General features: G+C 43.1%; 1 protein-coding gene across 1 annotated transcript in view; it reads left to right on the top strand.

The window, feature by feature from the left end:
• EFHC2 (EF-hand domain containing 2) overlaps positions 1–24,459 on the top strand; it is a 185,972-nt gene that overhangs the window by 145,017 nt on the left and 16,496 nt on the right. Inside the window, exons 12-14 of the mRNA XM_062183581.1 lie at positions 6,121–6,318; positions 8,300–8,392; positions 23,827–23,932. Of these exons, the coding sequence (XP_062039565.1) occupies positions 6,121–6,318; positions 8,300–8,392; positions 23,827–23,932 (397 nt within the window). The remainder of the gene's footprint in view (positions 1–6,120; positions 6,319–8,299; positions 8,393–23,826; positions 23,933–24,459) is intronic.

The following is a 24,459-nucleotide window of genomic DNA, read 5'->3' on the forward strand; positions in this document are numbered from 1 at the left end:
ATGTAAGGGACAGTAAGGCAGGGGTTTCTCATCTCTATGGGCAACATAGGCCCACAATTGTAAGAGAAAGCCTGAGGGACTGTAGGATGTGAGCAGGTGTGCATGCCTTCTAATTAGAGGAATGAACGCACGTTTTACTTGATGAATATCAAATTGAAGGAATAAGAAAAGGTGCCATGTAATTGTCATTAGAATTGCTGCTCGGTTTAATTTAAGCTCAACTCGATTTTCTTGTGTGCCTTAGGGCCTAAGTTTTAGGTCCTTGAGTTCTTGTTTATGCCGAAACTAAATTTGGTGGTTCGTTTGAAAGACGGAGCTTAGACTTTCAAGACTCGATACATAAGAAAATACTCTGAGATTCAGCTTTAAAAGGGAAGTTTTGATTTGCCATTACTTGATTGGATGACTTTAATGGAGGTGTGTCTACAAAGCTCTTTAGCATTTCATGTTTCAGAATTCTGCATAGTTAACCCAATACCATAGAGCAGTTTGGCATTTTTTTTCTTTTTTTCAGTTTTATGACTTTAGTTACAAAAACAATGAAAAATCAGGCTGGCGCCGTGGCTCAAGAGGCTAATCCTCCGCCTTGCGGCGCCGGCACACTGGGTTCTAGTCCCGGTCAGGGCACCGGATTCTGTCCCGGTTGCCCCTCTTCCAGGCCAGCTCTCTGCTGTGGCCCGGGAAGGCAGTGGAGGATGGCCCAAGTGCTTGGGCCCTGCACCCCATGGGAGACCAGGAGAAGCACCTGGCTCCTGGCTTCAGATCAGCGCGGTGCGCCAGCTGCAGCAGCCATTGGAGGGTGAACCAACGGCAAAGGAAGACCTTTCTCTCTGTCTCTCTCACTATCCACTCTGCCTGTCAAAAAAAAAAAAAAAAAGAAAAGAAAACAACAATGAAAAATCATGACAGCATCCCTTATAAGATTAGGTAATACTGGAGCCGTCTCTTTGGCATAGTGTGTGAAGCCACTGCCTGAGGTGCTGGCATGCCATATGAGGGCCAATTCGATGCCTGGCTGCTCCACTTTCGATCCAGCTCTCTGATATGGCCTAGGAAAGCAGTGGAAGATGGCCCAAGTGCTTGGGCCCCTGCACTTGCATGGGGACCCGGAGAGGCTTCTGGCTCCTGGCTTTGGGTTGGCTCAGCTCCAGCCATTGCAACCATCTAGGGAGTGAACCAGCAGATGGAGGATCGATCTCTCTCTCTCTGCCTCTCTGTAACTCTGCCTTTCAAATAAATAAATCTTTTTTTAAAAATGAGCTAATACTGTGATAATACAGTATTTTACTGAATAAAATATTAGTGCTAGGAATGTAATGCAAGGTTGGGTGATTACAAAGTTTAACTTACCATTTGAGTCTTTAAGGTTAGTGATGGTAATCATCGAACACAAAATCAATACACTTATAGCCACATCTTAAGTTTTTATTTCCCTTAAATTGATTGAGTCAGAAGTATTGAGATCAGATTTTGGTGTGAGATCTTATTTCAGGCCCACTCTGAAGTTTTAGGTGAGGATTTAGATGAGGAAGCGCTGTGCTTGACGGTGGTTGGACGTTTGTTTTTGTGGCTGCTGTGGAGCAAACATGGAGTATGCAGAAAACCGTTTAGTGGTTCCACAATAGCGTAAATATAGAATTGCCAAATGCCTCAGCCCTTCCATTTGTAGAGAGATGAGGGGACTTCCAAAAATTCGTGCAACAATGGAATTGAAAGTTAATTTTGGGAGCTGGCGCTGTGGCACAGTAGGTTAATCCTCTGCCTGCAGTGCTAGCATCCCGTATGGGCGCCGGTTCTAGTCCTGGCTGCTCCTCTTCAAATCCAGCTCTCTGCTATGGCCTGGGAAAGCAGGAAGATGGCTCAAGTCCTCGGGCCCCTGCACCCACATGGGAGACCAGGAAGAAGCTCCTGGCTCCTGGCTTCAGATCGGCACAGCTGCAGGCTGTTGCTGCCATTTGGGGAGTGAACCAGCAGAGGGAAGACCTTTCTCGCTGTCTCTCCCTCTCACTGTCTGTAACTCTACCTCTCAAATAAATAAATAAAATCTTAAAAAGAGAAAGTTAATTTTGGTGCAAAAATGTTCATATCATAGATAGTAGTTTTTCATAATGCTAATTTTTCTATGAAGTTTTTGAAGATCCTTCATATATACTCAAAAGAATTGAAAACAAATGCTCAAACAACAGCTTGTACTTGACTATTCATAGTGGCACTATTCACAGTAGTCAAAAGGTAGAAACAACCTGAATGTCTGTCAGTGCACAAATGGGTAAGTGTCCATATGGTGGGAAAAAACGAAAACAAATGAAGTACTGATAACACGAGACAACATGGGCTAATCTTAAAAATATATTGCTGAGAGGGGCCAGTCACAAAATACCATATCCAGAATGATTCCATTTATGGAATGGGCAAATTCATAGAAGTGAAAAGCAGTTTAGTGGTTGTCGAGCAGAAGAGAGGGCTGGGGGCAAGGCAGGAAAGGGAAGCAACTACTTAATAGATATGAGGTTTCTTTGGGGGTGATGAAAATATTTTGGAACTAGATGGAGGTAGTGGCTGCACAACCTTCTGAGTATTCAGTGTCATGAGTAGTACAATTTATGCTATGTGTATTTTATCACATTTAAAAAAAATAAATTGTGCTACTTTTCAAAATATTCCTAATTTTTTATGAAGCCCATTAAAACTTTGACAGAATGAGTGGGTCCTAGAGGAGGCACACGTGGCAAAGGCAGGACAAAATAGTGGTAGCTGTTTGATGTGTGCAAGGCGATGCTCAGCCCCTGTGGTTGAGATTCCTGGTGCGGAGACCTGCCCTCGAGTGGGTGCAGCAGCCACAGGCACACCCATTCTCCGGGGGTCCCTGGTGCCCTGAAGGACAGATGGCAGTTGTTGGTGTGAAACAGCTTGTTTGAAACTCACACATAAAGCCAGGTAAAGCTGTGGAATACTGGGCTGTCTAACACTCAAGCATAAAGATACCCAGCAGATAGAAATTTGAACTGCAGTGAGACCAGGATGATGTCAGTTTATCCAATGAAAAGGAAAATAAACTTTTATGATCTGGTGGTGCTATAATAACTTAAACGTACGTGGAAAGTTTCTGGTTATGGCTTTTTCCTTGTCCTCGGGAATGTGCTGCTTGTTCCTCTTCACAACGTGGTCTGCTCTCAGATGGAAAAAGCTTTCAAGTGTGTGTGTGAGTGTGTGTGTGTGTGTTTCTGACAGTGAAGGTAACATTTGATTAGCACAAAAATTCAGAAAAATGCATTCAAAATGAAAGAAATGTCAGCAATCAGGGTAATGCTGTTGATGTTTTGGCACAGCTTGTTCTAGTCTTGATAATATTTCAACATAGCCTGGACATCTTTCATACCAGTAAATACCACTTCCCATCATACTGGCAATGGCGGCATAGTGTTCCATTTTATGCATTGTTATGACTGACTATTCCATGATCAGTGCTGTAAGTGAGCCAGGGGCTTTCCTTACAGTGACTCCTCTGTGGTCACTTAGCCATCTGTCAGAGATAGTGACTCATGATTTCTGAACTCCTTTGCTCTGACTTTTTTACGCTGGTAGTGATAGCCCTCAAAGCAGAGGTAATGGGCTGTCCTAGTCTGTTTTCTGTTGTTGTAACAAAACCCCTGAGATTGGGTGATTTTTGAATTGAGGTTTTTTTTGGCTCATGGTTCTGGAGACAAGGAAGTCGGAGAGTGTGGCACCAGTGTTGATGTGAACTTTCTTGCTGCATCATCACATGGCAGAGGCCATCGCATGGTGAGACACAGTGTGTACCGTCTTTGATCTGTCTTCCTCTTCTTAGTCACTAATGCTCTAATGAGGGCCTCACTCTCATGACCTCATGTAATCCTAATGACCTCTCAAAGGCCCTATCCCCTGCTGTGATCAACAGTGACGTTGGAAATTAAATTTCTAACACATGAACTTTTGGGGGAACATATTCAAATCATAGCATTGGCAATAAAGGGAGAATAGGGCCTTAAAAATTCAGCTCAAGGGGCAGGCACTGTGGCCTTGTGGGTTAACCTGCTGGCTGCAATGCCAGCATCCCATATGGACACTGGTTCGTGTCCCAAAAGCTCCACTTCTAATCAGCTCCCTGCTAATATGCCTGGGAAAGTAATGGAAGATGTAGAAGTTCTTGGGCCATCTTCCACTGCTTTCCCAGGTGCATTAACAGGGAGCTGGATTGGAAGTGTAGCCACCAGGACTCAAAACAGTGCCTGTATGGGAGGGAGAAAGGAAGGGGAAGAGAGAAAGAGATTGTCCATCTGCTGGTTCATTCCCAGATGACCACAATGGTCACAGTTGAGCCAGGCCAGAACCAGTAGCTTGGACCTCCATCCAGGTCTCCCAAATGGTTACAGGGGCCCAAGTATTTGCACGTCTTTCACTGCTTTCTGAAGCTCATTAGTTAGGAGCTGAATCAGAAGTGGAGCAATCAAGACTCTAGCCAGCATCTCAAGTGGTGACTTAACTTGCTGTGCTAAAGTGCTGGTGTCCAAAACCCACTGCCTTTAGGACAGTTTCCTGATTGAGCCCCACTCTATCTTGAACACTCCACTTTCCATCCCAACAAGAGAGAGTTAGAATAAGATGCAGGAGCATGGACTTTGGAGCCAAACTGTATGGGTTTGCATTCTGGTGTTTGCAATACTGGACAGATTATTTAACATTTCTATTTGTCAATGTTGTTATCTGTAAATGGGAATAATAATAGTACCTAACTCCTAGGCCAGATGAGATGATTCATGCCGAAAGTACCTGGCTGCACCTGACCTGGCAAATGGCAGAGATTGTCATTGCTATTAATCAGTTCATTCAGGTAGCACTACACTTGTGGCTTTGAGAGTTCTGTATGTATGGGCAGCCCCAGCAGATTATGGACTCTGAAAAGTTCAGATGCCAGAATGTTTTTACCGTGTTCTTCACCCACTAAGTCCCCTGCCAGTGTTACTGATTGATGTCTAACCTAATTTGCTGAAATGGTGGGGTCCTCTCAATTGAATTTGGCCTTCACTTTACATTAAAAATACAAAAGAAAACTCAACCCCCCCCCCTAAAAAAAGACCCCCAGGAAACCTGAGAAGTGGAGATAGGGGAAATGCAGTTACTTTAGGTAGATCAACATCTAAACTCTAAGGAAATTCTAGAACAGGACAACCTAGAATTTTAAAGCGATAATAATAATGACCAGAATTATCTTTAAAAAACCTAAAAACCATTTTTGTGATAAACCAATCTATAGGAAAAGAGCAAATAAAATCTCGTGTTCCCTTATTTATTCAGGATTCTTGAGAACTGAATTATTTCCAGTAAGTGGATTTTCCAGACAATAGAAGCTTACTCATGTAACCACCGTAACATTTTGCATTTTAACCATTTTGGTGTAATTCTTTCTAGTGCATGCTGTATAGAGGACATATTGAAAGCAGTACAGCTGATTTGGTAGGCTTTGGGACCTCATTGTTAAAACGTTGTTGTTGTTTGGTTTTTTAGCTCTGCCAAATAATCTCAGTGCCATTTGCTTTGTAAGGACTCAGACACTGTTCCCTGACATAGCTCTTTTAACTTTTCGGTTTTTTCTCTTGTTTTTCTCCCACTGCCAGGGTACATCAGTGTTTACTTTTTCCTACAGACATGAGCATGATTGTTTTCCCCAGCCTCAGAACACCTTTCTAACTTATTGATTTATAAATTTTGTACCTTGGGAAGCCAGAAACACAAGTCTATTACTATGTTGTATAAGGAAGATTAACAGGCATTGAATAAAGGCATGTGCTTAATGACAGATACGTTGACCATTCAAGGAATTTAAAATTTTACTTCCTGATTGCAGATTTTAGGTGGTAGAAGTTTAACTCCAGGCAAAATGCCACTTTATTTATAAGCTATAATACTAATGATTTTCCACTCTAGCATTAGTATCTTCCTGCTGCTCCTAAATTAAGTACAGAAATTAAATTAAAGTACAGTAATCACTTGTCCTCTACACAGTTGGTAAATGTTTAGAAAATGTGATTTGGGTCTTTTTAAATAGAAGTAGTAAAATATTCTTACATATTTTATTGTGGTTTTCCATTTTCTTTATAGAGAATTGCTGTTGGATATGACAGTCAAAAAAATCTCGGAACAAGAGATTATAACCATTTCACGTCACTACCGTGTACCTGAGGACCCATGTCCAGATGTGACTGTCTTAATGGCAAATGCCCATGAGCAACTTAAGAAAAACAACTATGAGAATTTCGACATACTCATTTTACGCTGTGTGTACGACGATCGAGAACAGTAAGCTTTTGTTTTTCTGATTCTAATGAATCAATTAAGTATCTAGGACCATAAGTAATGAAGGAATTTAAATTTTATCAAAAAGGACAAAAAGAAAATTGTCCTGTCCCATAGTGCTCCACTATTTAGCAAAGTCTCTTTGAAGCATTTTGCGGAGTATCTGATTACAAATGTTTCATAATGATGGTGAGCTTTGTTGATTGGCTAGAGGAGGCCCAGTATCCTCAAAAGAATAGGCTACCCCATTGCATTTTTTTTCACTTGTTTCTAGAAGCCTTTGATTGAAATACAGTAAATCAAGGTATTAGAAGGTTTAACTCTGAGATGTCATCTTATATTATTTTAGTGTTATCTGAGATTTATCAATGTGACCTTTATAATAGAACAGGGGATTTTTAAGTAAATTTTCTATAAAATTTCTTTGAAATTCTTGAAAGTAATGAAGCCCAGGATAATCTGTTTCTAATTCATTGAGCCTGTGTGTGTTGAACTTCATTAAGTCATTGTTAAAACTGCTGCATACAACCATTTTAATGTCTTGGAATTCATCTTAGAGATCTAATATAATGGAGAGTTAGAAAATTGTAGTTCTCCCTCTAGCTTTTATCCTTGTTATTACACACCACCGCTAGCCATCTCTCTTCTTGGTGATCCCTTTCTTCATCCCCAGACTTGAAGCCTACACCCAAGTGGCCAGCAAAATACCCTACATATCTTTGAAAGTCACTTAGTTTATCTTAAAAAATGAATGTGATTGTTTTCCTAATCTATAATGCATCTTCATTGTGTTTTTATAAAGGTATTTCCCTTTAGTCTTTTTGTTTTTGTTTTTGTTTTTGGAAAGACAGTGACAGAGACAGAGCTCTTCCATCCACCAGTTCACTCCCCAAATGCCTGCAAAAGCTGGGATAAGGCCAGACTAAAGCCAGGAGCCTAGAACTCAACCCAGGTCTCTCACATGGGTGGAAGTGACCCAATTACTTGAGCCATCATCTACTGCCTCCCAGGATGTGTATTGGTAGGGAGCAAATACAGAAACAGATTAGCCAGGACTGGAACCCAAGAACTGTGATATGGGATGCAAGTATCCCAAATGACACATCAATTACTGCACCTACCAAATGCCTGCCCCAACTTCAAACTTTAAGCTTTCTTGAGCCTCCTAAAAGATATATGACCTGAGCTTCACATGATCCTGGAGCTGCCCTCCTCCCTGGTGGTGCCCTTCCCTAGGAATGACACTATTTCCCTAAAGGAACACTTCCTGGGATCAATGGAACAGCTTAATCAGACAGCCTGGGGTTCATCCAGATCCAACAAGCTTTGATTCTAGATACAAATGTTCTCATTGCAAAGCAAAGATCCTACTTATTTCCTTTTTTATTAATACTAATTTTGTGGGGTGCCTGGAAGAACATTGGCTGAGCAACAACACTAGACAATTGTTTCTGTACCCCCAGCAGGCTGGAGAAAAATGACTGTTGAACTGCTTTAGAGAAAACAACTTGCATCCGACAAAATCAAAGTGAATCTTAAGACTGGAGCTTCCAAGTTATAAGGTTTAGGTCCAAGGAAAAGACCAGAAACACACCCTCAAGTCATATCATACTTGTGGTGGAAGCTCTAGATGCCTGTCAAATTAAGAGATGTTTTTAAACATCAGAACCATTTTTGACCAGTGGTCAAGAATGCAGATCAATTACTTAGAGCAACGCTCGTGGCTGCAGCCTTAACGGGCTGTATTATCACCAACCAAGAATCTAAATCGTGATGGAAAGCCCTTTGTAAAGACAGAATCTGGAGACCTCTGAAATGGAAAATGTTGGTGAAATGTAATATGACTGTTTTTCTTCACTATGAATTCCAATAGCACATTTTTAGGGCCCATCACATGTGTTTTTCTTTGCAGTAGCATGTAATTGTTACTAAAGGGCACGAGGTATATAAAAGGCCATTCATTTTGTATTTTGTTTTAATGTAGAAAGCATGTATTGCCTACCAAAGACATCAAGAGGCTGTGCAAGTCTTCCAGGCTACCGTTGAATGAAGATCTTCTAGAATCCTTACTGTCCAAGTAAGTGAGCGCTCCATCCTTGATGGGGATTGTCTTGTGTATTTTTGTTTTGAGGACTATTACTGGTTTTACATTTACTTTTTTTTTTTTTGACAGGCAGAGTGGATAGTGAGAGAGAGAGAGAGAGAGACAGAGAGAAAGGTCTTCCTTTGCCGTTGGTTCACCCTCCAATGGCCACTGCGGCCGGCACATCTCGCTGATCCGAAGCCAGGAGCCAGGTGCTTCTCCTGGTCTCCCATGCGGGTGCAGGGCCCAAGGACTTGGGCCATCCTCCACTGCCTTCCCGGGCCATAGCAGAGAGCTGGCCTGGAAGAGGGGCAACCGGGATAGAATCCGGCACCCCAACCAGGACTAGAACCCGGTGTGCCGGTGCCGCAAGGCAGAGGATTAGCCTGTTAAGCCACAGTGCCGGCCTGGTTTTACATTTACCTTTAATTATCCTTGGTGTTCCCATTTCATTATAACATTGATGACCAACCTCCATTTATAAGTGTTACAAAGGAAAAATTAGTCATGATTTTGAATGTTAGAGAGCTTATTGGGAATTATTATTAGTTAATAATTATTATTAGAAATGATGGTGTCATAAAAGGAGAGCACGGTGAACTTCTTTCTAAAACATCACTTCTGCTGAACCTGAGTTTTGACTTCCTGGCACCACGCTCCCAGCAACCGAGACTTTAGTCACCTTCTATGATTTCTGTGGCTTTACTCCAGCTCCTTCCCTGGCTTCCATATCTTGGTCATTCTGACATGTTTGGCCATGTGCTAGACATTGCAATCTTTGCATTGGATCCGTTATCCCATTTACTTTCTGGAGACAAATTGAAGAGTTCAGACTATCATCCTTCCTATCATACACAGGACAGTGTTGAGCTTTAGAGAGAGGAGGTAGCTTGCCTCAAATCAGATAGCATAGAAGAAGAGCTGTGACTCGATTCCTGAACCTTTCATATGTACATCGTTTGCTTCTAATAATTTTGAATTGTTGTCTGCAAATAGCCAGTAGACTAGGATGCCTTGACAGTTCTCCCTCCTTCCACCTGCTTGCATCTACTCTCCCCATTCCAGTCCCACTATCGTCATCTGATCCACATTTCTTCTTGACTACTGCAGGGCCTCTGTGTTCGTCTTTCTCCCCACCAATCTCTACATTTTAAATCTATTTTTCTATACAGCAACTAAGTACATTCTAAGAAAAAAAAAAACATCACCACAGAATTATTACAGAGCTTCTATGGTGTCAATTTACAACCCAAGGAAGCACAGAACCCCTTGACTTTGAAACTGCTTCTCCATCATGGGGCTTAGGGTTGTCACTTGGAGCATTGTTCTCAAGTGGGGACTGTAATGAGGAGTTCTTTTCCGAGACAAAAGAAGAAACCAAAGGAAAAGGTGAAACCAAATCCCATGTGGGAGAACTAGGGGCCGAGGTGGTGAGGAGGGCAGTCCAGACGAGGGCAAATGCAGCTGGATGTGCAGGTGCATTAGACTGTCCTAGAGTGATCTTCTAGACTGTCAGTTCTGTTGGTTTCGTTTTGATTTAGATTTTGTTTTAGCTAGATTTGCTTCTGTTTAGCAGCAGCTGTGTGAGAGAGAAGCAGGTTATCCTGGTATAGAGAACCTGAGGGGAAGTAGGCAGGTCCAGGTGTCAGATTTCTCCACAGCCATCACATCCCCAAAACTCTCCTTCCTGTTGCTCCTACTGCAACCACAGGGGCCATGTCAGCATTTCCCACAAGCACCTCCTACCTTCCCATGTTCTTGCATTTTCTCTTGCTGTTCAGCCAGTAATAGCTTCCAATTTTCTTTCCCTGCTTAAAGCTTGCTCTTCTTACAAGACCCATTTCAATTGGTACCACATCCATGGAGCCCTCTTTCATCTGCTTGCCTGATAATTGGAGTGAGCATCACGTCCTAAGGCTTCTCATTGCATTATGTTTCTCCCTTTGTCCTTTACCTTGTAAGGAGGAGCTCTGCCTCGACCTGTGGTCTGTTCAGATGAAGACACATGCTTCTGTTTAATTTACCACCTTTGACGATGTACTGTCACAACTTGATGATTTACCACACACCCCCACTTAGTCTCTTGTATTCTTTTTTTTTTTTTTAGTTTTTGACAGGCAGAGTGGACAGTGGGAGAGAGAGAGACAAAGGTCTTCTTTTTTGCCATTGGTTCACCCTCCAATGGCCGCCGCGGCTGGCGCGCTGCGGCCGGCGCACCGCGCTGATCCGATGGCAGGAGCCAGGTGCTTATCCTGGTCTCCCATGGGGTGCAGGGCCCAAGTATTTGGGCCATCCTCCACTGCACTCCCTGGCCACAGCAGAGAGCTGGCCTGGAAGAGGGGCAACCGGGACAGAATCCGGTGCCCCGACCGGGACTAGAACCCAGTGTGCTGGCGCCGCAAGGCGGAGGATTAGCCTATTGAGCCACGGCGCCGGCCCAGTCTCTTGTATTCTTTGATCCTCTTACTAGCTGTGTGATCTTGTGCATTAGTTGGACTTGCCTGAACGTTTAGTTCCTTACCTCTGGAATGAGCTAATGGGGCTTACTTCCTAGTGGTTGCGAGGATTAACTGAGATAATGTACATAAAGTATGCAACACAGTACCTGATGCTAAGTCTCTCTCTCTCTCTTTTTGTTAAAGATTTATTTGGATGTCAGAGTTGCACAGAGAGAGAAGGGGTGGGGGGAGAGAGCGAGCGAGAGAGAGAGAGAGAGAGGTCTTCCAGCAGATGGTTCACTCCCCAATTGGCTGCAACAGTCTGAAGCCAATCCAAAGCCAGGAGCCAGGAGCTTCTTCTGGGTCTCCCACGTGGGTGCAGGGGCCAAACGACTTGGGCCATCTTCTACTGCTTTCCCAGGCCATAGCAGAGAGCTGGATTGGAAGTGGAGCAGCTGGGACTCGAACCGGTGCCCATATGGGGTGCCAGCACTGCAGGCAGTAGCTTTACCCGCTGTACCACAGTGCGGGCCCCAAGTCTCTTTTTTTTATTCCAACATTCACCCTTTGGTTTATTTTTCTAGTTTTTTAAAGTAGCATTTTTTGTTATATTTTATCTTTACTGGACACTTAGACTGCTAAGTATTGATTGGAGACTAGGAGAAAAGGTGAAGTCAGGGACCATAGACTGCATACTCTGAGTTAGAAAAGGCCTGGAGGAAACCTGTGTCTGTCTCTATTAGCAGAAGCCTTGTTTTTCGACAGTTGGAGCAGAACGTCTTTCACACATTAAGCTGTCTTCGAGTCAGGAAGCCGTAGATGTTTATTAGATTATCTCTCGATGGGCTCGAGGACAAGTTGTCCTGGAAAGTCCAGTAATGTGGGAGCGTGGCCTCCGGAGGACCGAGATGTTTCTGATCCAGTGCTGAGGCCACCAAGTCATCAGCCTCTCATTCTCTCAGCAGACTGTTTTGTTTTCGCCTTTACGATTTGACATTAAATGCAAAAGGATCATTCTGCAACTGGCTTCGAAGTTGTCTCAATCTCCGGACACATCCGCCTCCAAGCCCAGTTTTAGCTTTGAGGAGGTCATCCCTCCCCACTGCTCCACAGACCATGTTCAGCCTAACTTTGCCTCTAATTGTGCAGTGACCCTTCTCCACACTCAGGGGAAACTTCAGACTAATCAGATTAGAAAATGTCTCATTCCCATTCCCCTCTCCCTCCAATATGCCCTGCCACGATTTGGGTCACATGCTTGGTGTTTTGCATCATCTCCGCAGATTCCTTTCAAAGACTGCCCTAATTCCTAATGGGCCCATCAGCCTGCAGCTCACATTTATATGCTGCATTCTTATTGTTCCCCACAGACTCCACGGGGCTTTACAGAGCCTCGACCAGAGTCGCTCTCTGCACAGTCCTCTTCATGGCATGCCAAGCCAGAGCCCCCTCTGACGTCTGCAGTCTCCCATGGGAGGCAGGCATGGTGTTTGTTGATTTTGTTCACTGCACGCTCTGCCCAGGAGTAGCTTACCTGCCTTGGGATAGAACTGGGCAGCTGTTGAACTGTGTGAATTCAGATCGGTAGATGGAAAAACAAGATGGCTAAAGGATTGGGTGCTTTCTCTCACCTAGTGATTGTCACCCATGCATTCCTCCTGGCCTCATGTTTTATTCTTGACATTTCCCTTCTCCCTTCCCATTGATCTTGAAGTTCAATTAGGTCTTTAAGTAGCTAGACCAAAGCTAGAATCAGGACTTCAAAATCTTTTCACTTCCCATTACCCTAGCCTCTGTTTGTGCTGTGGGAGCTGGTATGAGGTCATCTTACTTACCAAACAAATTCATTTCACTAATGCACAGAGCACCAGACTTACATGTTCTATGTAGTAGTAGCTATTACCCATTAATAATAGGAATGACACTTTGTATTGACATAGTGCTAAGGGTGTTGGAATATTTGGTAAATTCTTGAGCATATTAAAAGGTACATTTTAATTGATGGTAGACATCATTCCTCATCTTGTTAAGTGCAAGCGTCGAGGTGTAAGGAGAGTCTCTCACTGAAAAGGGCATGCTCCAGGCCAAGGTGAGTCTCTAATGGAATTACAGCTACAAGTCTCTAAGATACCTTAAGCCTTGGCTTCCATCTGAGCTCCTAGGGGTAGAGACTGTGTGTTAGTTGTCTCTGCAGCCTCAGAGACTTGTGCTGGGCTAGTACACTGTACTTGGTAGCCACCAGACCCAGCTCTGGCATCTAGCTCTGCGGCTTCCTGGCTGTGTGATCCTTGTACATTTGTTCATCCCCTCTGAGCCTTCATGTGGATATGAATGTTCCTCAGTACTGATAAGCAAAAAAATCCTGATTCTCAAACCGTGAGAGGTGGAGAGAATTCTAGGCTCAATCCGTTCTGAAATGTCCCTTGGGCATCTGGGGAATAAAGAGGTAGCCTCCTCCCCTAAGCGTGTGGCCTTCTGAATGTAGACTTGGCATAACTGGAAACTCGACTGCGGCTCTTTTCCCCAGCAGCCATACCTCAAAGCTAGTCTTTTATAGTTGGCTTTGGGTTCCGTGGAATGCCTTAGAACTGGCCTCCCAAGAGAGCTGGTACCTCATCCAGAAAGATTGGTTAAAATGGAAAAAATTAATAGGGCTTTAAAATCATCTCATTATGCTTTACCCAGCCGTGCTCCTTGTCCCACTCCCCGAGGCAGGACTGAGGCTCATGTGAGTTCACCCGACAATACCTGGCAGTGAGGCTCAAAGGCAGGGCTTGAGCCGTGTGGCTGCTACTGTTACAGAGAACTTGGTTCCCTGGTGAAGTTTTCAGATGCTCTTTCTCTGTGTCTGTGTCTCTCTGTCTGTGTTTCCCTCTCCCTTCCCCTGTTCCTCCTCCCTGCGTGGCATACACGTAGCCACCCATCTATATACTTTCTTCCTTCTCAGGCACAAGAAGGTGATTTGTAGCTGAATAAATTTTTAAGCCAATCCCAAACCCCGTGGGCCAATATAGCACTGATCATCTGTACGGTCTGTGTTCTGCAGCCATGACCCACCTCATTGAGGGAGAGCCGTGCTGAAGTCACGGTTTGCATTACCAAGTCTGGCTATTTTGAGATAACCAAGGTTGTCCACGGGCATCTTAGGCAGTGCCATCTCACCAACCCTAAGTTTTTGTGACCAACTGACATCGTGACCCAGAGCTCTACTTTTCCCCCAAGCATGTGGCCTTGAAGACTTTCACCAGGTCTTTCAGGGTACACCTCTAGGTTGGCTGGGTAATGAACTAACAGCAAACACAACTAAGTGAGTCCCTAGTGGCTCTTTGCTTCCCTCCCTCCCTTCTAGCCCATTCTCCTAAGTAATGTGGTGGCCTGTGCAACAGAGGGCAAGCAGGTTCCTCTTCAGCAAAACACAGCTGCCACTAAGCCTTTTCCATCTGCAGAGGGTGGCAATAAAGCAGCTCGGCATTATTCCCCGTGGCAAGGAGATGGATGGCTTCTGCAGTTTGCAAACCATTCATCATATTTGGGAGGGGGAGCACGGACATCAGTCAAATGTCACATTAGACTCACTTCTAAGAACTCCCACCTAGCGAGGCATTGGGAGGCATGTTTGGGGGTCATTATTATCTCAAGAGGAACCAGAGAAATCACCTTCCCTCCCCCTTCTTCCATAAACATGTCTCTTAAGTTTGTGTAGTGAAGGAAATGGTGGATTGCCCAAGTATCAAAGGGAAAGAAGAATTTATGGGGGCTTTAGGGAAACACTTTAGCACTGTGAGCTGGGACTTGAAAGCAAGGAGGCTGACTTTTTAACAAGCATAGAAACGCTTAAAAGCCAGAATTAGTGTTGCCCTTTAGGGCAGTCACCCTGGAAGGCTGTGCACTGACTCCAACAATGTTGCCATAGAAAGTTCTTCTTTGGAATTGCCTTCAAAGCCTTTTTTAAAAAATTTCCTCCAGACTGGCAAATTTTCATCCTTTGACCATGGATCAGAGCTTTAGGGAGGACCAAATGTCATTTGGAGAGGAGTGCACTAGGGGACTCAGGTGGCAAATCACAATCACACTTTTTGATCAAGAGCACAGCATGACTATGAACTAAGGATATCTGTCTTCCGTATGATTCATTGGCATTTTTTTAAAAGATTTATTTTTATTTATTTGAAAGCCAGAGCTACAGAGAGAGGTAGAGACAGAGAGAAAGAGGTCCTCCATCTGCTGGTTCACTCCCCAGATGGCCACAACAGCTGGAGCTGAACCAATCTGAAACCAGGAGCCAGGAGGTTCTTCTAGGTCTCCCACATAGGTGCAGGGGCCCAAGGACTTGGGCCATCTGATTCAGAGGCTTTTAAAAAATATTTGGAAGGCATGGCTAGGATTTGGGAAATGATGTCCATAGTTATAAGACAGAGGGTTACCTTGGTGTTGGATGACTGGGGAGATGACCCTCAGGGGTAACTGAGGCACTGATTTGCTTTCTTGTCCTCACTCCCCCAATATCCAAACCTTTCTCCAGCTCTCAAGTGCTTCCCCTGCCTCCTTATCCTCCAACCTGAACTGTTTTTAGAACTGGAGTTCCCCTTTATATTCCAGTCCTCTATCTTACAACCTCATCTAGCAAGCATAGTGGATACTACATAGAATATATACAATAGCAAATGATGCCACGAAAAACGTCACTCTAGCCGGCCCTGAGGAGGAGGCTGTGTGTAGAATTTTGGAGCAGGGAGGAAGCCTGGGAGACCAACTCATGAATGTGCTCCTTATGCGTGACACTCCTTTTCTACCACCTGGAAAAGCATGTTTCAGGGTTCCTCAACTGCTTGTGATACCCTTTAAATTTTTATTTGTACCAAGCTGATACATGTTTGTCATCAAAAATGATCAAATCCTTCTAAAAAGCTTTTTTCAAGCACTGCAGTCTCTGGCCACATCCCCTCCTCACTTCTCATACCCATTCACAAGAAACAGCTACTTTGAATCCTTTTGCCAGCTTCTATAGGCATTTAAATTACACATATATGGCTCTTTCTTGATTTATCATATTTTTAGATACTGTACTTTGTGTTACAATGATTGAGAATTTTACATGATGCTGCTTCCCATTATTGTTCATTCTGGATGTTCTTAGGATCTACTCTTTATCCCTGATGTTCTAGAAGTTCATGATTGGGCCGTGGGGGGTGGTGGTGGGGGGTGTGTGTTGTAGGGGGCTATCTTTAGGTTCATTGTGCCTAACATTTTATGGACTCTTTTAGTTTGGAGCCTCTGTTTTTTGGTTCTGAGTTTTCTATTAATTGTGTAATAACTCCCTCCCTTCCATCTTTGCTTTTCTCTTTGAGAACTCCTATCAGTAAGATTTTAGATGTTTATGGGGCCAGCACTGTGGCGTAGCGGTTAAAGCTGCCACCTGCAGTGCTGGCATCCTATATGGGTGCCGGTTCAAGTCCCAGCTGCTCCACTTCCACAGCTCTCTGCTATGGCCTGGGAAAGCAGTAGAAGATGGCCAAGTGCTTGGGCCCCTGCACCCATGTGTGGGAGACCCAGAAGAATCTCCTGGCTCCTGGCTTCAGATCAGCTCAGCTCCAGCCATTGCAGCCATCTGGGTAGTGAATCAGTGGATGGAAGACCTCTCTCTCTCTCTCTCTCTCTCTCTCTGCCTTTGTGTACCTCTGTCTTTCGAATAAAAAAAATTAATCTTAAAAAGATTTTTAAAAAGATTAAAAAAAGATTTTAGATATCTAAAACTTGAATATTTCCTCTCATCAAATTTCCCATTTTCATTGTGATCTATTTACAAATGGATTTTTTCAGCTTTGCATTGTACCCCATCTACTGTATCTTTTTCCTACTAACATTTTTTTTATTATCTGTTTGCATGTTTTTAGTACAGATGGTTGTTTTTGTTGTCTTCTGTTCTCTCTCTCTCTCTCTCTCTCTTTTTTTTTTTTTTTGACAGCAGAGTTAGAGAGAGAGAGACAGAGAGAAAGGTCTTCCTTCCGTTGGTTCACCCCCTAAACGGCTGCTATGGCCGGCATGCTGCGCTGATCCGAAGCCAGGAGCCAGGTGCTTCCTCCTGGTCTCCCATGTGGGTGCAGGGACCCAAGCACTTGGGCCATCCTCCTCTGCCCTCCTGGGCCGCAATAGAGAGCTGGACTGGAAGAAGAGCAACTGGAACTAGTACCTGGTGCCCCAACCAGGACTAGAATCCGGGGTGCCGGCACCACAGGTGGAGGATTAGCCAAGTGAGCTGCAGCACCGGCCAATCTTCTGTTCTCTTTTCAAGGACATAATGGATCCCCTTGTCTCATGTCTTTCCAAAACTCTGCTCCTTGAATTGCCTTTGTTTCTCTAGTTCCTTGTAAAAAAAAGTTGCTGTTTTGCTTCTGTATTTTTAAAGATTAATTTATTTTTTGAAAGGCAGAGGTACAGAGAGGCAGAGATAGAGAGAGAGGTCTTCCATCCACTGCTTCACTCCCCAAATGGCAGTAATGGCAATGGCTGGGGCTGGACCAGGCCGAAGACAGGAGCCAGGAGCTTCCTCCGGGTCTCCCACGCAAGTGCAGGGGCCCAAGGAGTTGGGCCATCTTATACTGCTTTCCCAGGCCACAGCAGAGAGCTGGGTCGGAAGTGGAGCAGCCAGCTCTCAAACCAGCATCCATATGGGATGCCGGCACTGCAGTGGCTTTATCCACTAAGCCACAGCACCAGCCCCTTTGCTTCTGTCTTTAATGTTCTACTCTTTGGGGTGGAGTGGGAGTCATGTCTTATTGATTGGTGGGTTTTAGTTTCTGAGGCTTCACTTTTCGCTGGAAATCTGTAGATTTCTCTAGAACCATTCAGAGTATTTAGAGAAGAATCCTAAATTCTCCTGCTAGGGTACAAGGAAGGGTGAAATGGGAGAAGGGAGGAGAGTTTAAACATGAAACAAGAAAGGAGAAGGAAGGGAGCATACAGCACTCAGAATCAGGGTGTGACATTCTCCTCTGCACCCCACTGTACTTCATCTCCCCGAGACTAGAGCTTCTTTAGTTGAATTTATCTGGAGAACGAGAGAGGAGCACAGTGTGAAGAGATACCTGGGGATCCAGTTGCTTTTGTGTTATCCAGGTTTTTGCGCATGCTTGTTTTTGGTGCCATCCGTTATCCATTCCTTTATTGGCTCTTGGAGTCCTGTAGTCACTAAGTCTTTGGAGTTTTGTGGGCCACATCGACTGGTCTCTAAGTGTACCCCCGACCCCAACATGGACACTTAGGGCACAGCTTCCCTTCTACAGTTCTGACAAATCACCTACCAATCCTCTTTTCATCTTGAAGAAAATTTTGAAATCTCTTTTCCACTGTTGTCTTTTTTTTTCAGCTGTCTTTCTCATTGTGGGTTATAACCTATTTTTATTTCTTTGTAGTCATTTTGATAGGATTTGAGGAGAAAGGGAGAGAAATATTTGTGATCGATCCATCATGATTTACTGCAACTCTTCACTTCTCAAAAGCAAAGAATGTCTTCCTAGAAGCATCAGCTAGTTTTATAACTTTTAATTAAAAGATTCTTTGTTCTTTTCCTCCTTGCACACCACTTTGGTGGTGAGGCAGGGGGGATTCCTACTGAGATCCTCTAAGAGAAAGTTAGAAAGAAAAACTGTACCACATTAGCTCAACTCTTCCTTTAAGCCTGGCTCTAGGATTTGTGGAAGATAAATCTTGCATTTTTCCCACAAAAATTTGTTATCATTTCTGAGCTCTGTACACTTTCATTTATAGCTTTTGATCCTTCCTGACATCACTTGATTCAGAAATATCCTTCCCAAATATCCTTTTACACAGGTAAATGGTTAGATGTGTTGAGTCTGATACATTGTGAGCTGGGCAGGGAATAAGGCTGGGCGTTAGGAGGTAACAGGTAAGCATGAGTAAATATCAGAGCTGGTGGTAACAACGTTCAGTAATGGAACTTCCTGTGGTGACATTGAGAAATTTTCCTGTAAGTCCTCAATGCCATCATCTGGGACAAATGGCAATTCAGGCATAAGGCCTCACATGAGAGGAACTTCAGGAAGGTCTTTGTATAGAAATGACATTTGAATTGAGACTTTGTAGACAAAGGGACTATGTGTTGGTCTGTTTTTCCTTATCATAACACAGTGCCTGAGGCTGGGTAACTTTATAAGGAAAGGAAGTTTATGTAGCTCATAGTTTTGGAGTTTCACAGGCATGGACTGGCATCAGTCAGCTCTCTGAGACCCTCTGGGGCTCTTGTGACAGATGGCACAACAGTGTCAGGAGCACACGTGGAGGCAGAGGTCATATTGCATGACAGGAAGCTAGAAAGCAAGTCAGAGGTCATAAAGAGGCCACCCCTTTTTTTAGGATTTATTTATTTATTTGAAAGAGAGAGAGAGCGAGAGAAGAGAGAGAGAGTACTTCTATGCACTGGTTCAATCCCCCACATGGCCACAATAGCCAGGAGTGGGCCAGACCAAAGCTAGGAGCCAAGAGCTTCATCCAGGTCTCCCACATGGGTAGCAGAGACTCAAACACTTGGGTCATCTTCCACTGCTTTTCTCAGGCCATTAGCAGGGAGCTGGATCAGAAGCAGAGCAGCTGGGACACAAACCAGCATCCATATAGGATGCTGACATCATAAGCTGTGGCCTCACCCACTACACCACAGTGCTGACCTCTAGGTTCACTCTTACAATAACTCACTCTTGTGAGAACTCAGGGTCCCATGAGAACTATATTGATCCCTTCTAAGAGTAGTACCCCCAGTGACCCAACTCTTAAAGGTCCCACCATTACCACACTGGGGACCAAGTTCCCAACACTTGGACCTTTTGGGGACAAACTACCTCCAAACCATAGCAGACCAGAAGATGTAAGTGCCTTGCATTTCTGGGAACTTTCTTGGTGTCATCAGGGCACCAAAAGAAAGCCAGGATACCTGAAACATTGTGAGCAAGGAGAAAGTTTTCAGAAGATACAGAGAGTTCAATAGGGGCCAGAGTAAACTGAGCTTTATATACTCTGATAAGGAATTTACATTCTGTTCTAAGTAGATTGGGAAACCATTGGAGTATTACAAGCAAGGAAGTGATTAATCTGACCTATGTTTTAGAAAGATCACTTGAGTAGAGGATGGTCTGCAATAAGGTAAGAAAGAGTAGACAGGGGCCAGTATTGTGGCCCAGCAGGTTAAGCCACTGCCTAGGATGCCAGCATCCCATACGCGCTCCGATTTGAGTCCCAGCTGCTCCAATTCTGATATAGCTCTCTGATAATGTGCCTGGGAAAGCAGTATAAGATGGTCCAGGTATTTGAGTCCCTGCCCCTGGCACCCACGTGGGAGACCCAGGTGGAGTTCCAGGCTTCTGGCTTTGGCCTGGCCCAGCCCTAGTCATTGAGAGCATTTGGGGAGTGAACCAGCAGATGGAGATCTCTGTCTCTGCTTCTCCCTCTCTCTCTGTAACCATGACTTCAAATAAATAAACTTTTTTTTAAAAAAAAGCAAAAGTATATAGAAGTAGCAAGCCCAAGATTAAGATGCTATTGCTATAATCCAGATGACAGATGATAGTGGCTTCGAATCAGAGTATAAATAGTAAAAAGAGATGGAGAGAAATAGATGAATATATAATATGGTGTGATGGTAGAACCCACAAAATTGCTTAGTGGATTATATATGAAATGCAAAGTCTGATGTGTTCCTAGATCTGTGTGGGAATATACTGACAAATTCTGTACTGTAAGAATAGAGCAGTTTATTTCATTGGTAATACCATCAAGCCTCCCAGTCTTATGATTTTTAATACAATCTATATAGATAATGACTCCTACATTTATATCTTCAATGGACTTCTTCCCTGAACCACAGATTCATAGTTCCAATTGCTTACTTCTCATCAAAATGTAGCATCTATAGCCTTGAACTTGGAATCTTGCCTCCTGACTTGCAGCCCTTGAGATCTTTCTCATCTCAGGGCAGCTCTGTCTTTCAAGTGGCTCAAGTAAAGCCTTGGAGTTATCCTGAAATCTCTCCCTCCCTCACTCCCTCCCTTCCCCATCCCCCTTTCTCTTTCTGATAACACACTGTGTGCAATCCTTCAGGGATACTACATTCAAAATATATTCAAAATTGGAGCAGATGTTTGATACAGCAATTGGGATGCCACTCAAGGCATCAGCATCCCATGTCAGAATGCCTAGGTTCAGGTCCCAATTCCACTTCTTACTCTAACTTCCTGCTGGTGTACACCCTGAGAAGCAGTAGATGGTGGCTCAGGTACTTGGGTCTCTGCTGCCCACATGCAGAACTGGATTGAGTTCTGGATTCCTGGCTTCAGCCTAGCCCAGCCCTGGCTGTTGTAAGCATTTGAGGAATGAACCAGCAAATGGAAGGTCTCTCTCTCTGTGTCTCCTCTTTGTTTCTCTCCCTCCCCATACCCTTTCTTTTTATCTCTCCACCTTTCAGATAAAATAAAAATAATAAAAAATTTTAAAATCTGTATATTCAAAATTTGCCACTCTTCACTGCTCTCTGCTGCCACCATACTCATCTAAGCCACCACTGTCCATCAGCTGGATTACTACAAGAGACTGCTAATTCCCCTTGCTTCTTCTGCCTTGCCTGTATGTTCAGCTCTTAATCTATTAGGGTGATCCTTTGTTTAAAAAAGATTTATTTATTTATTTGAAAGGCGGAGTTACAGAGGTGGAAGCAGAGAGAAAGAGAAAGAAGTCTTCCATCTGCTGGCTCACTCCTCAAATGGCCACAACGGCTCTCACATGCAAGTGCAGGGGCCCATGGAGTTGCGCTGTCTTCCACTGCTTTCCCAGGCCATAGCAGAGAGCTGGATTAGAAGTGGAGCAGTTGAGACTCGAACTGGCGCCCATATGGGATGCTGGCACTTCAGGCAGTGGCTTTACCTGCTTCACCACAGTGCCAGCCCCTATTAGGGTGATCTTTAAAAAAATACATAAGCTCCTTTCTGCTGCAGTGGAATACCATAAACTGGTAACTCATAAGCAACAGAAATTTGTCACTGTTCTGGAAGTTGGTAAGTCCAGTATCAAGATGCCAACAGATTCAGTGTCTGACGAGGCCTCTCTGCTTCCCGGTTCATAGATAGCACCTTCTTGCTGTATCTTCACATAACAGAAGGGGCAGGGGAGATCTCTGGGGTCTCTTTTATAAGGACAGTAATCTGTTCACCAGGGCACAGCCTTCATGCTCTAATCACCCAAAGCCCCCCACTTCGGAATTTCATCCCGTTGGTGATTAGGTTTCAACATGTGAATAGAATTTTGGGGACATGCAACCATTCAGAACATTGAAAGCCTTATAACTTTTCTATACAGCGTGCTTCAGTGGCTCGGAACAAAAGTCAAAGGCCCTGCATGATCTCATTCTCTGACCTTAGCTCTTACTCAGAGTATTAGGAAATAGTTTCTTCAAGTCTCTATGCTAAAGGAAAGTTTCTTACCAGACTTCTTTAATTGATTGAGTTTTAACTTTTCCCCTAACACATATACAAATAAAAGAAATAATGGCCTGCATTTTGGCTACAAATATTTCCATAAACAGAGTATGTCCTTTAAAGGAGTTGAAGTGGCAAGTGAGCCAAAATTCCAATGATAAACAGTGGAAAGGGGCACCATACTGGAGTTGAATCCCAGAATCCTTGGCCAAAGGAAATGTACACAAAAGAATTATAGAATTCTTCTTCCCCTCTTCTGGTCATTCAGTGTATTCCACTTTGTTTAGATGGATAACTCTGTGTGACTTCAACTTGTAACATTTAATTCACTACTACTATTATTTTCTTAATACTTGAAGAAGAAAAGGGGAAAATATTTTGATTGATTATGAATATATTGTTTTAAAGGTCAGATCCTGGAGCATGGTGCTTGAAACAACACCTTAGTTAGCTACCTTTGTAATTTCCTTAAAAAAAATGGTGTGACATCACCATAGATAATTAGCCTTAAAAATTGGCAGAATGTGGTCAATTTAGGATAGAGGCATTCCACTAGGAAGTACTTTGTGTTTAATCATTATAGCAACCATATTGAAGTTATTGTTTCATAATGTCCAAAACTCTGTTATGGTTAAGAATTAGTTTAAGGCAATGTCCATAATTAAGAAATTGTGGTCAAAGATTCATTATTTTTGACCTATATCTTTATGGTGCAAGATAATATTTGTTTTTTTTAAACATGAAAATGAGTTTTATTTTCTGATTATAAGTTTAAAATAATTCAGATGATAAAAGTCTCAATAAAATGAAAAAATTGTAATCTCTTTTCCCAGGGGTAGCTCTTCTTAATATATAAGTGTATTGTTACCAGATTTTTTTTCTATGCCTTTTTATAAAAACACAAACCTTAAGTGGGATCATAACTCTTTGTACTATTTTACAACCCTCTTTCCACTCAACAGTATATCAAGAACGTATTTCCATGACAGCAGATGTGGATCTAAATAACCCCTTTTAATGGCTACATTATAAATGATAAAGATGTCTTTTATTCTTTCTAAAAATATACTAGTAGACAAAATTAATCTAGATTTGCCTTAAAGATTTGAAAGGCCTGTGATTTAAGAAATACAAGATATTTTATTTTGCTGACATATAATATCAACCATTAAACTAAAAGGATGCCAAGCATTCTTATCAAAAAAGTAGTGAAACAAAAGTGCAAATGGGTTTTTTGAGAATTCAAACAAATAATTTATTGAATACCTTCTAAGTGCCAGCACTGATGTACCTCCTGGGGATATTTTGGTGAGTTATATAGGAAGTATCCTTGCTCTCAACGAATTTACATTCTGGAGAATCAGAAGCAAATAATCAACTACTAAGAAATTTAAAAACTATCATATATTAAACCAGCTGTAATAGTATATTTTACAGTCAAATTTAAATGACATTTTGGTCTGAAATTCTGAAGGTTGAGTAATTTCATATATTATAATTTTGTTTTCAGGTTTGAAAACAGTGACAAACAAATAGATTATGAGTCATTTTTCTCTGCCCTGAACTGGAGATTGAATCCAATGCCTGTATTGGGAGCACAACCATACCTTAAAGAGGTAAAGTTTTTATCTATTCTTAAAATTAACTGTGGCTACCTCTCTTACAGGTTTTAAAAAAGATTTATTTATTTATTTGAAAGTCAGAGCTACAGAGAGAGAGGGAGAGAGAGGGAGGGAGGGAGGGAGGGAGAGAGAGAGAGAAAGAAAAATCTTCCATCTGCTAATTTACTCCCCTAGATGGCCCCAATGGCTGGGGCTGTGCCAAGCTGATGCCAGGAGCCAGGAGCTTCTTCCAGGTCTCCCACATGGGTGCAGGGACCCAAGCACTTGGGCCATCTTCTGCTGCTTTTCCCAGGCACATTAGCAGGGATCTGGATCAGAAGTGAAGCAGCTGGGACACAAACCAACCCGTGCGCATATGGGATTCCAGCATCACAGGCAGCAGCTTTACCCGCTATGCCACAGCGCTAGCTTCTCTGTTGCATTTTTTACCATCCTTTATCTTTAAATTATTCTTCAGCATAAAATACTAACATCAGTTCTTTTTGAAAGAGCACTTATGTGTTTCTGGGTGTTTGTGTTAA

Source organism: Lepus europaeus, chromosome X (genome assembly GCF_033115175.1).
Source record: "Lepus europaeus isolate LE1 chromosome X, mLepTim1.pri, whole genome shotgun sequence".
NCBI classification, from domain to species: domain Eukaryota; kingdom Metazoa; phylum Chordata; class Mammalia; order Lagomorpha; family Leporidae; genus Lepus; species Lepus europaeus.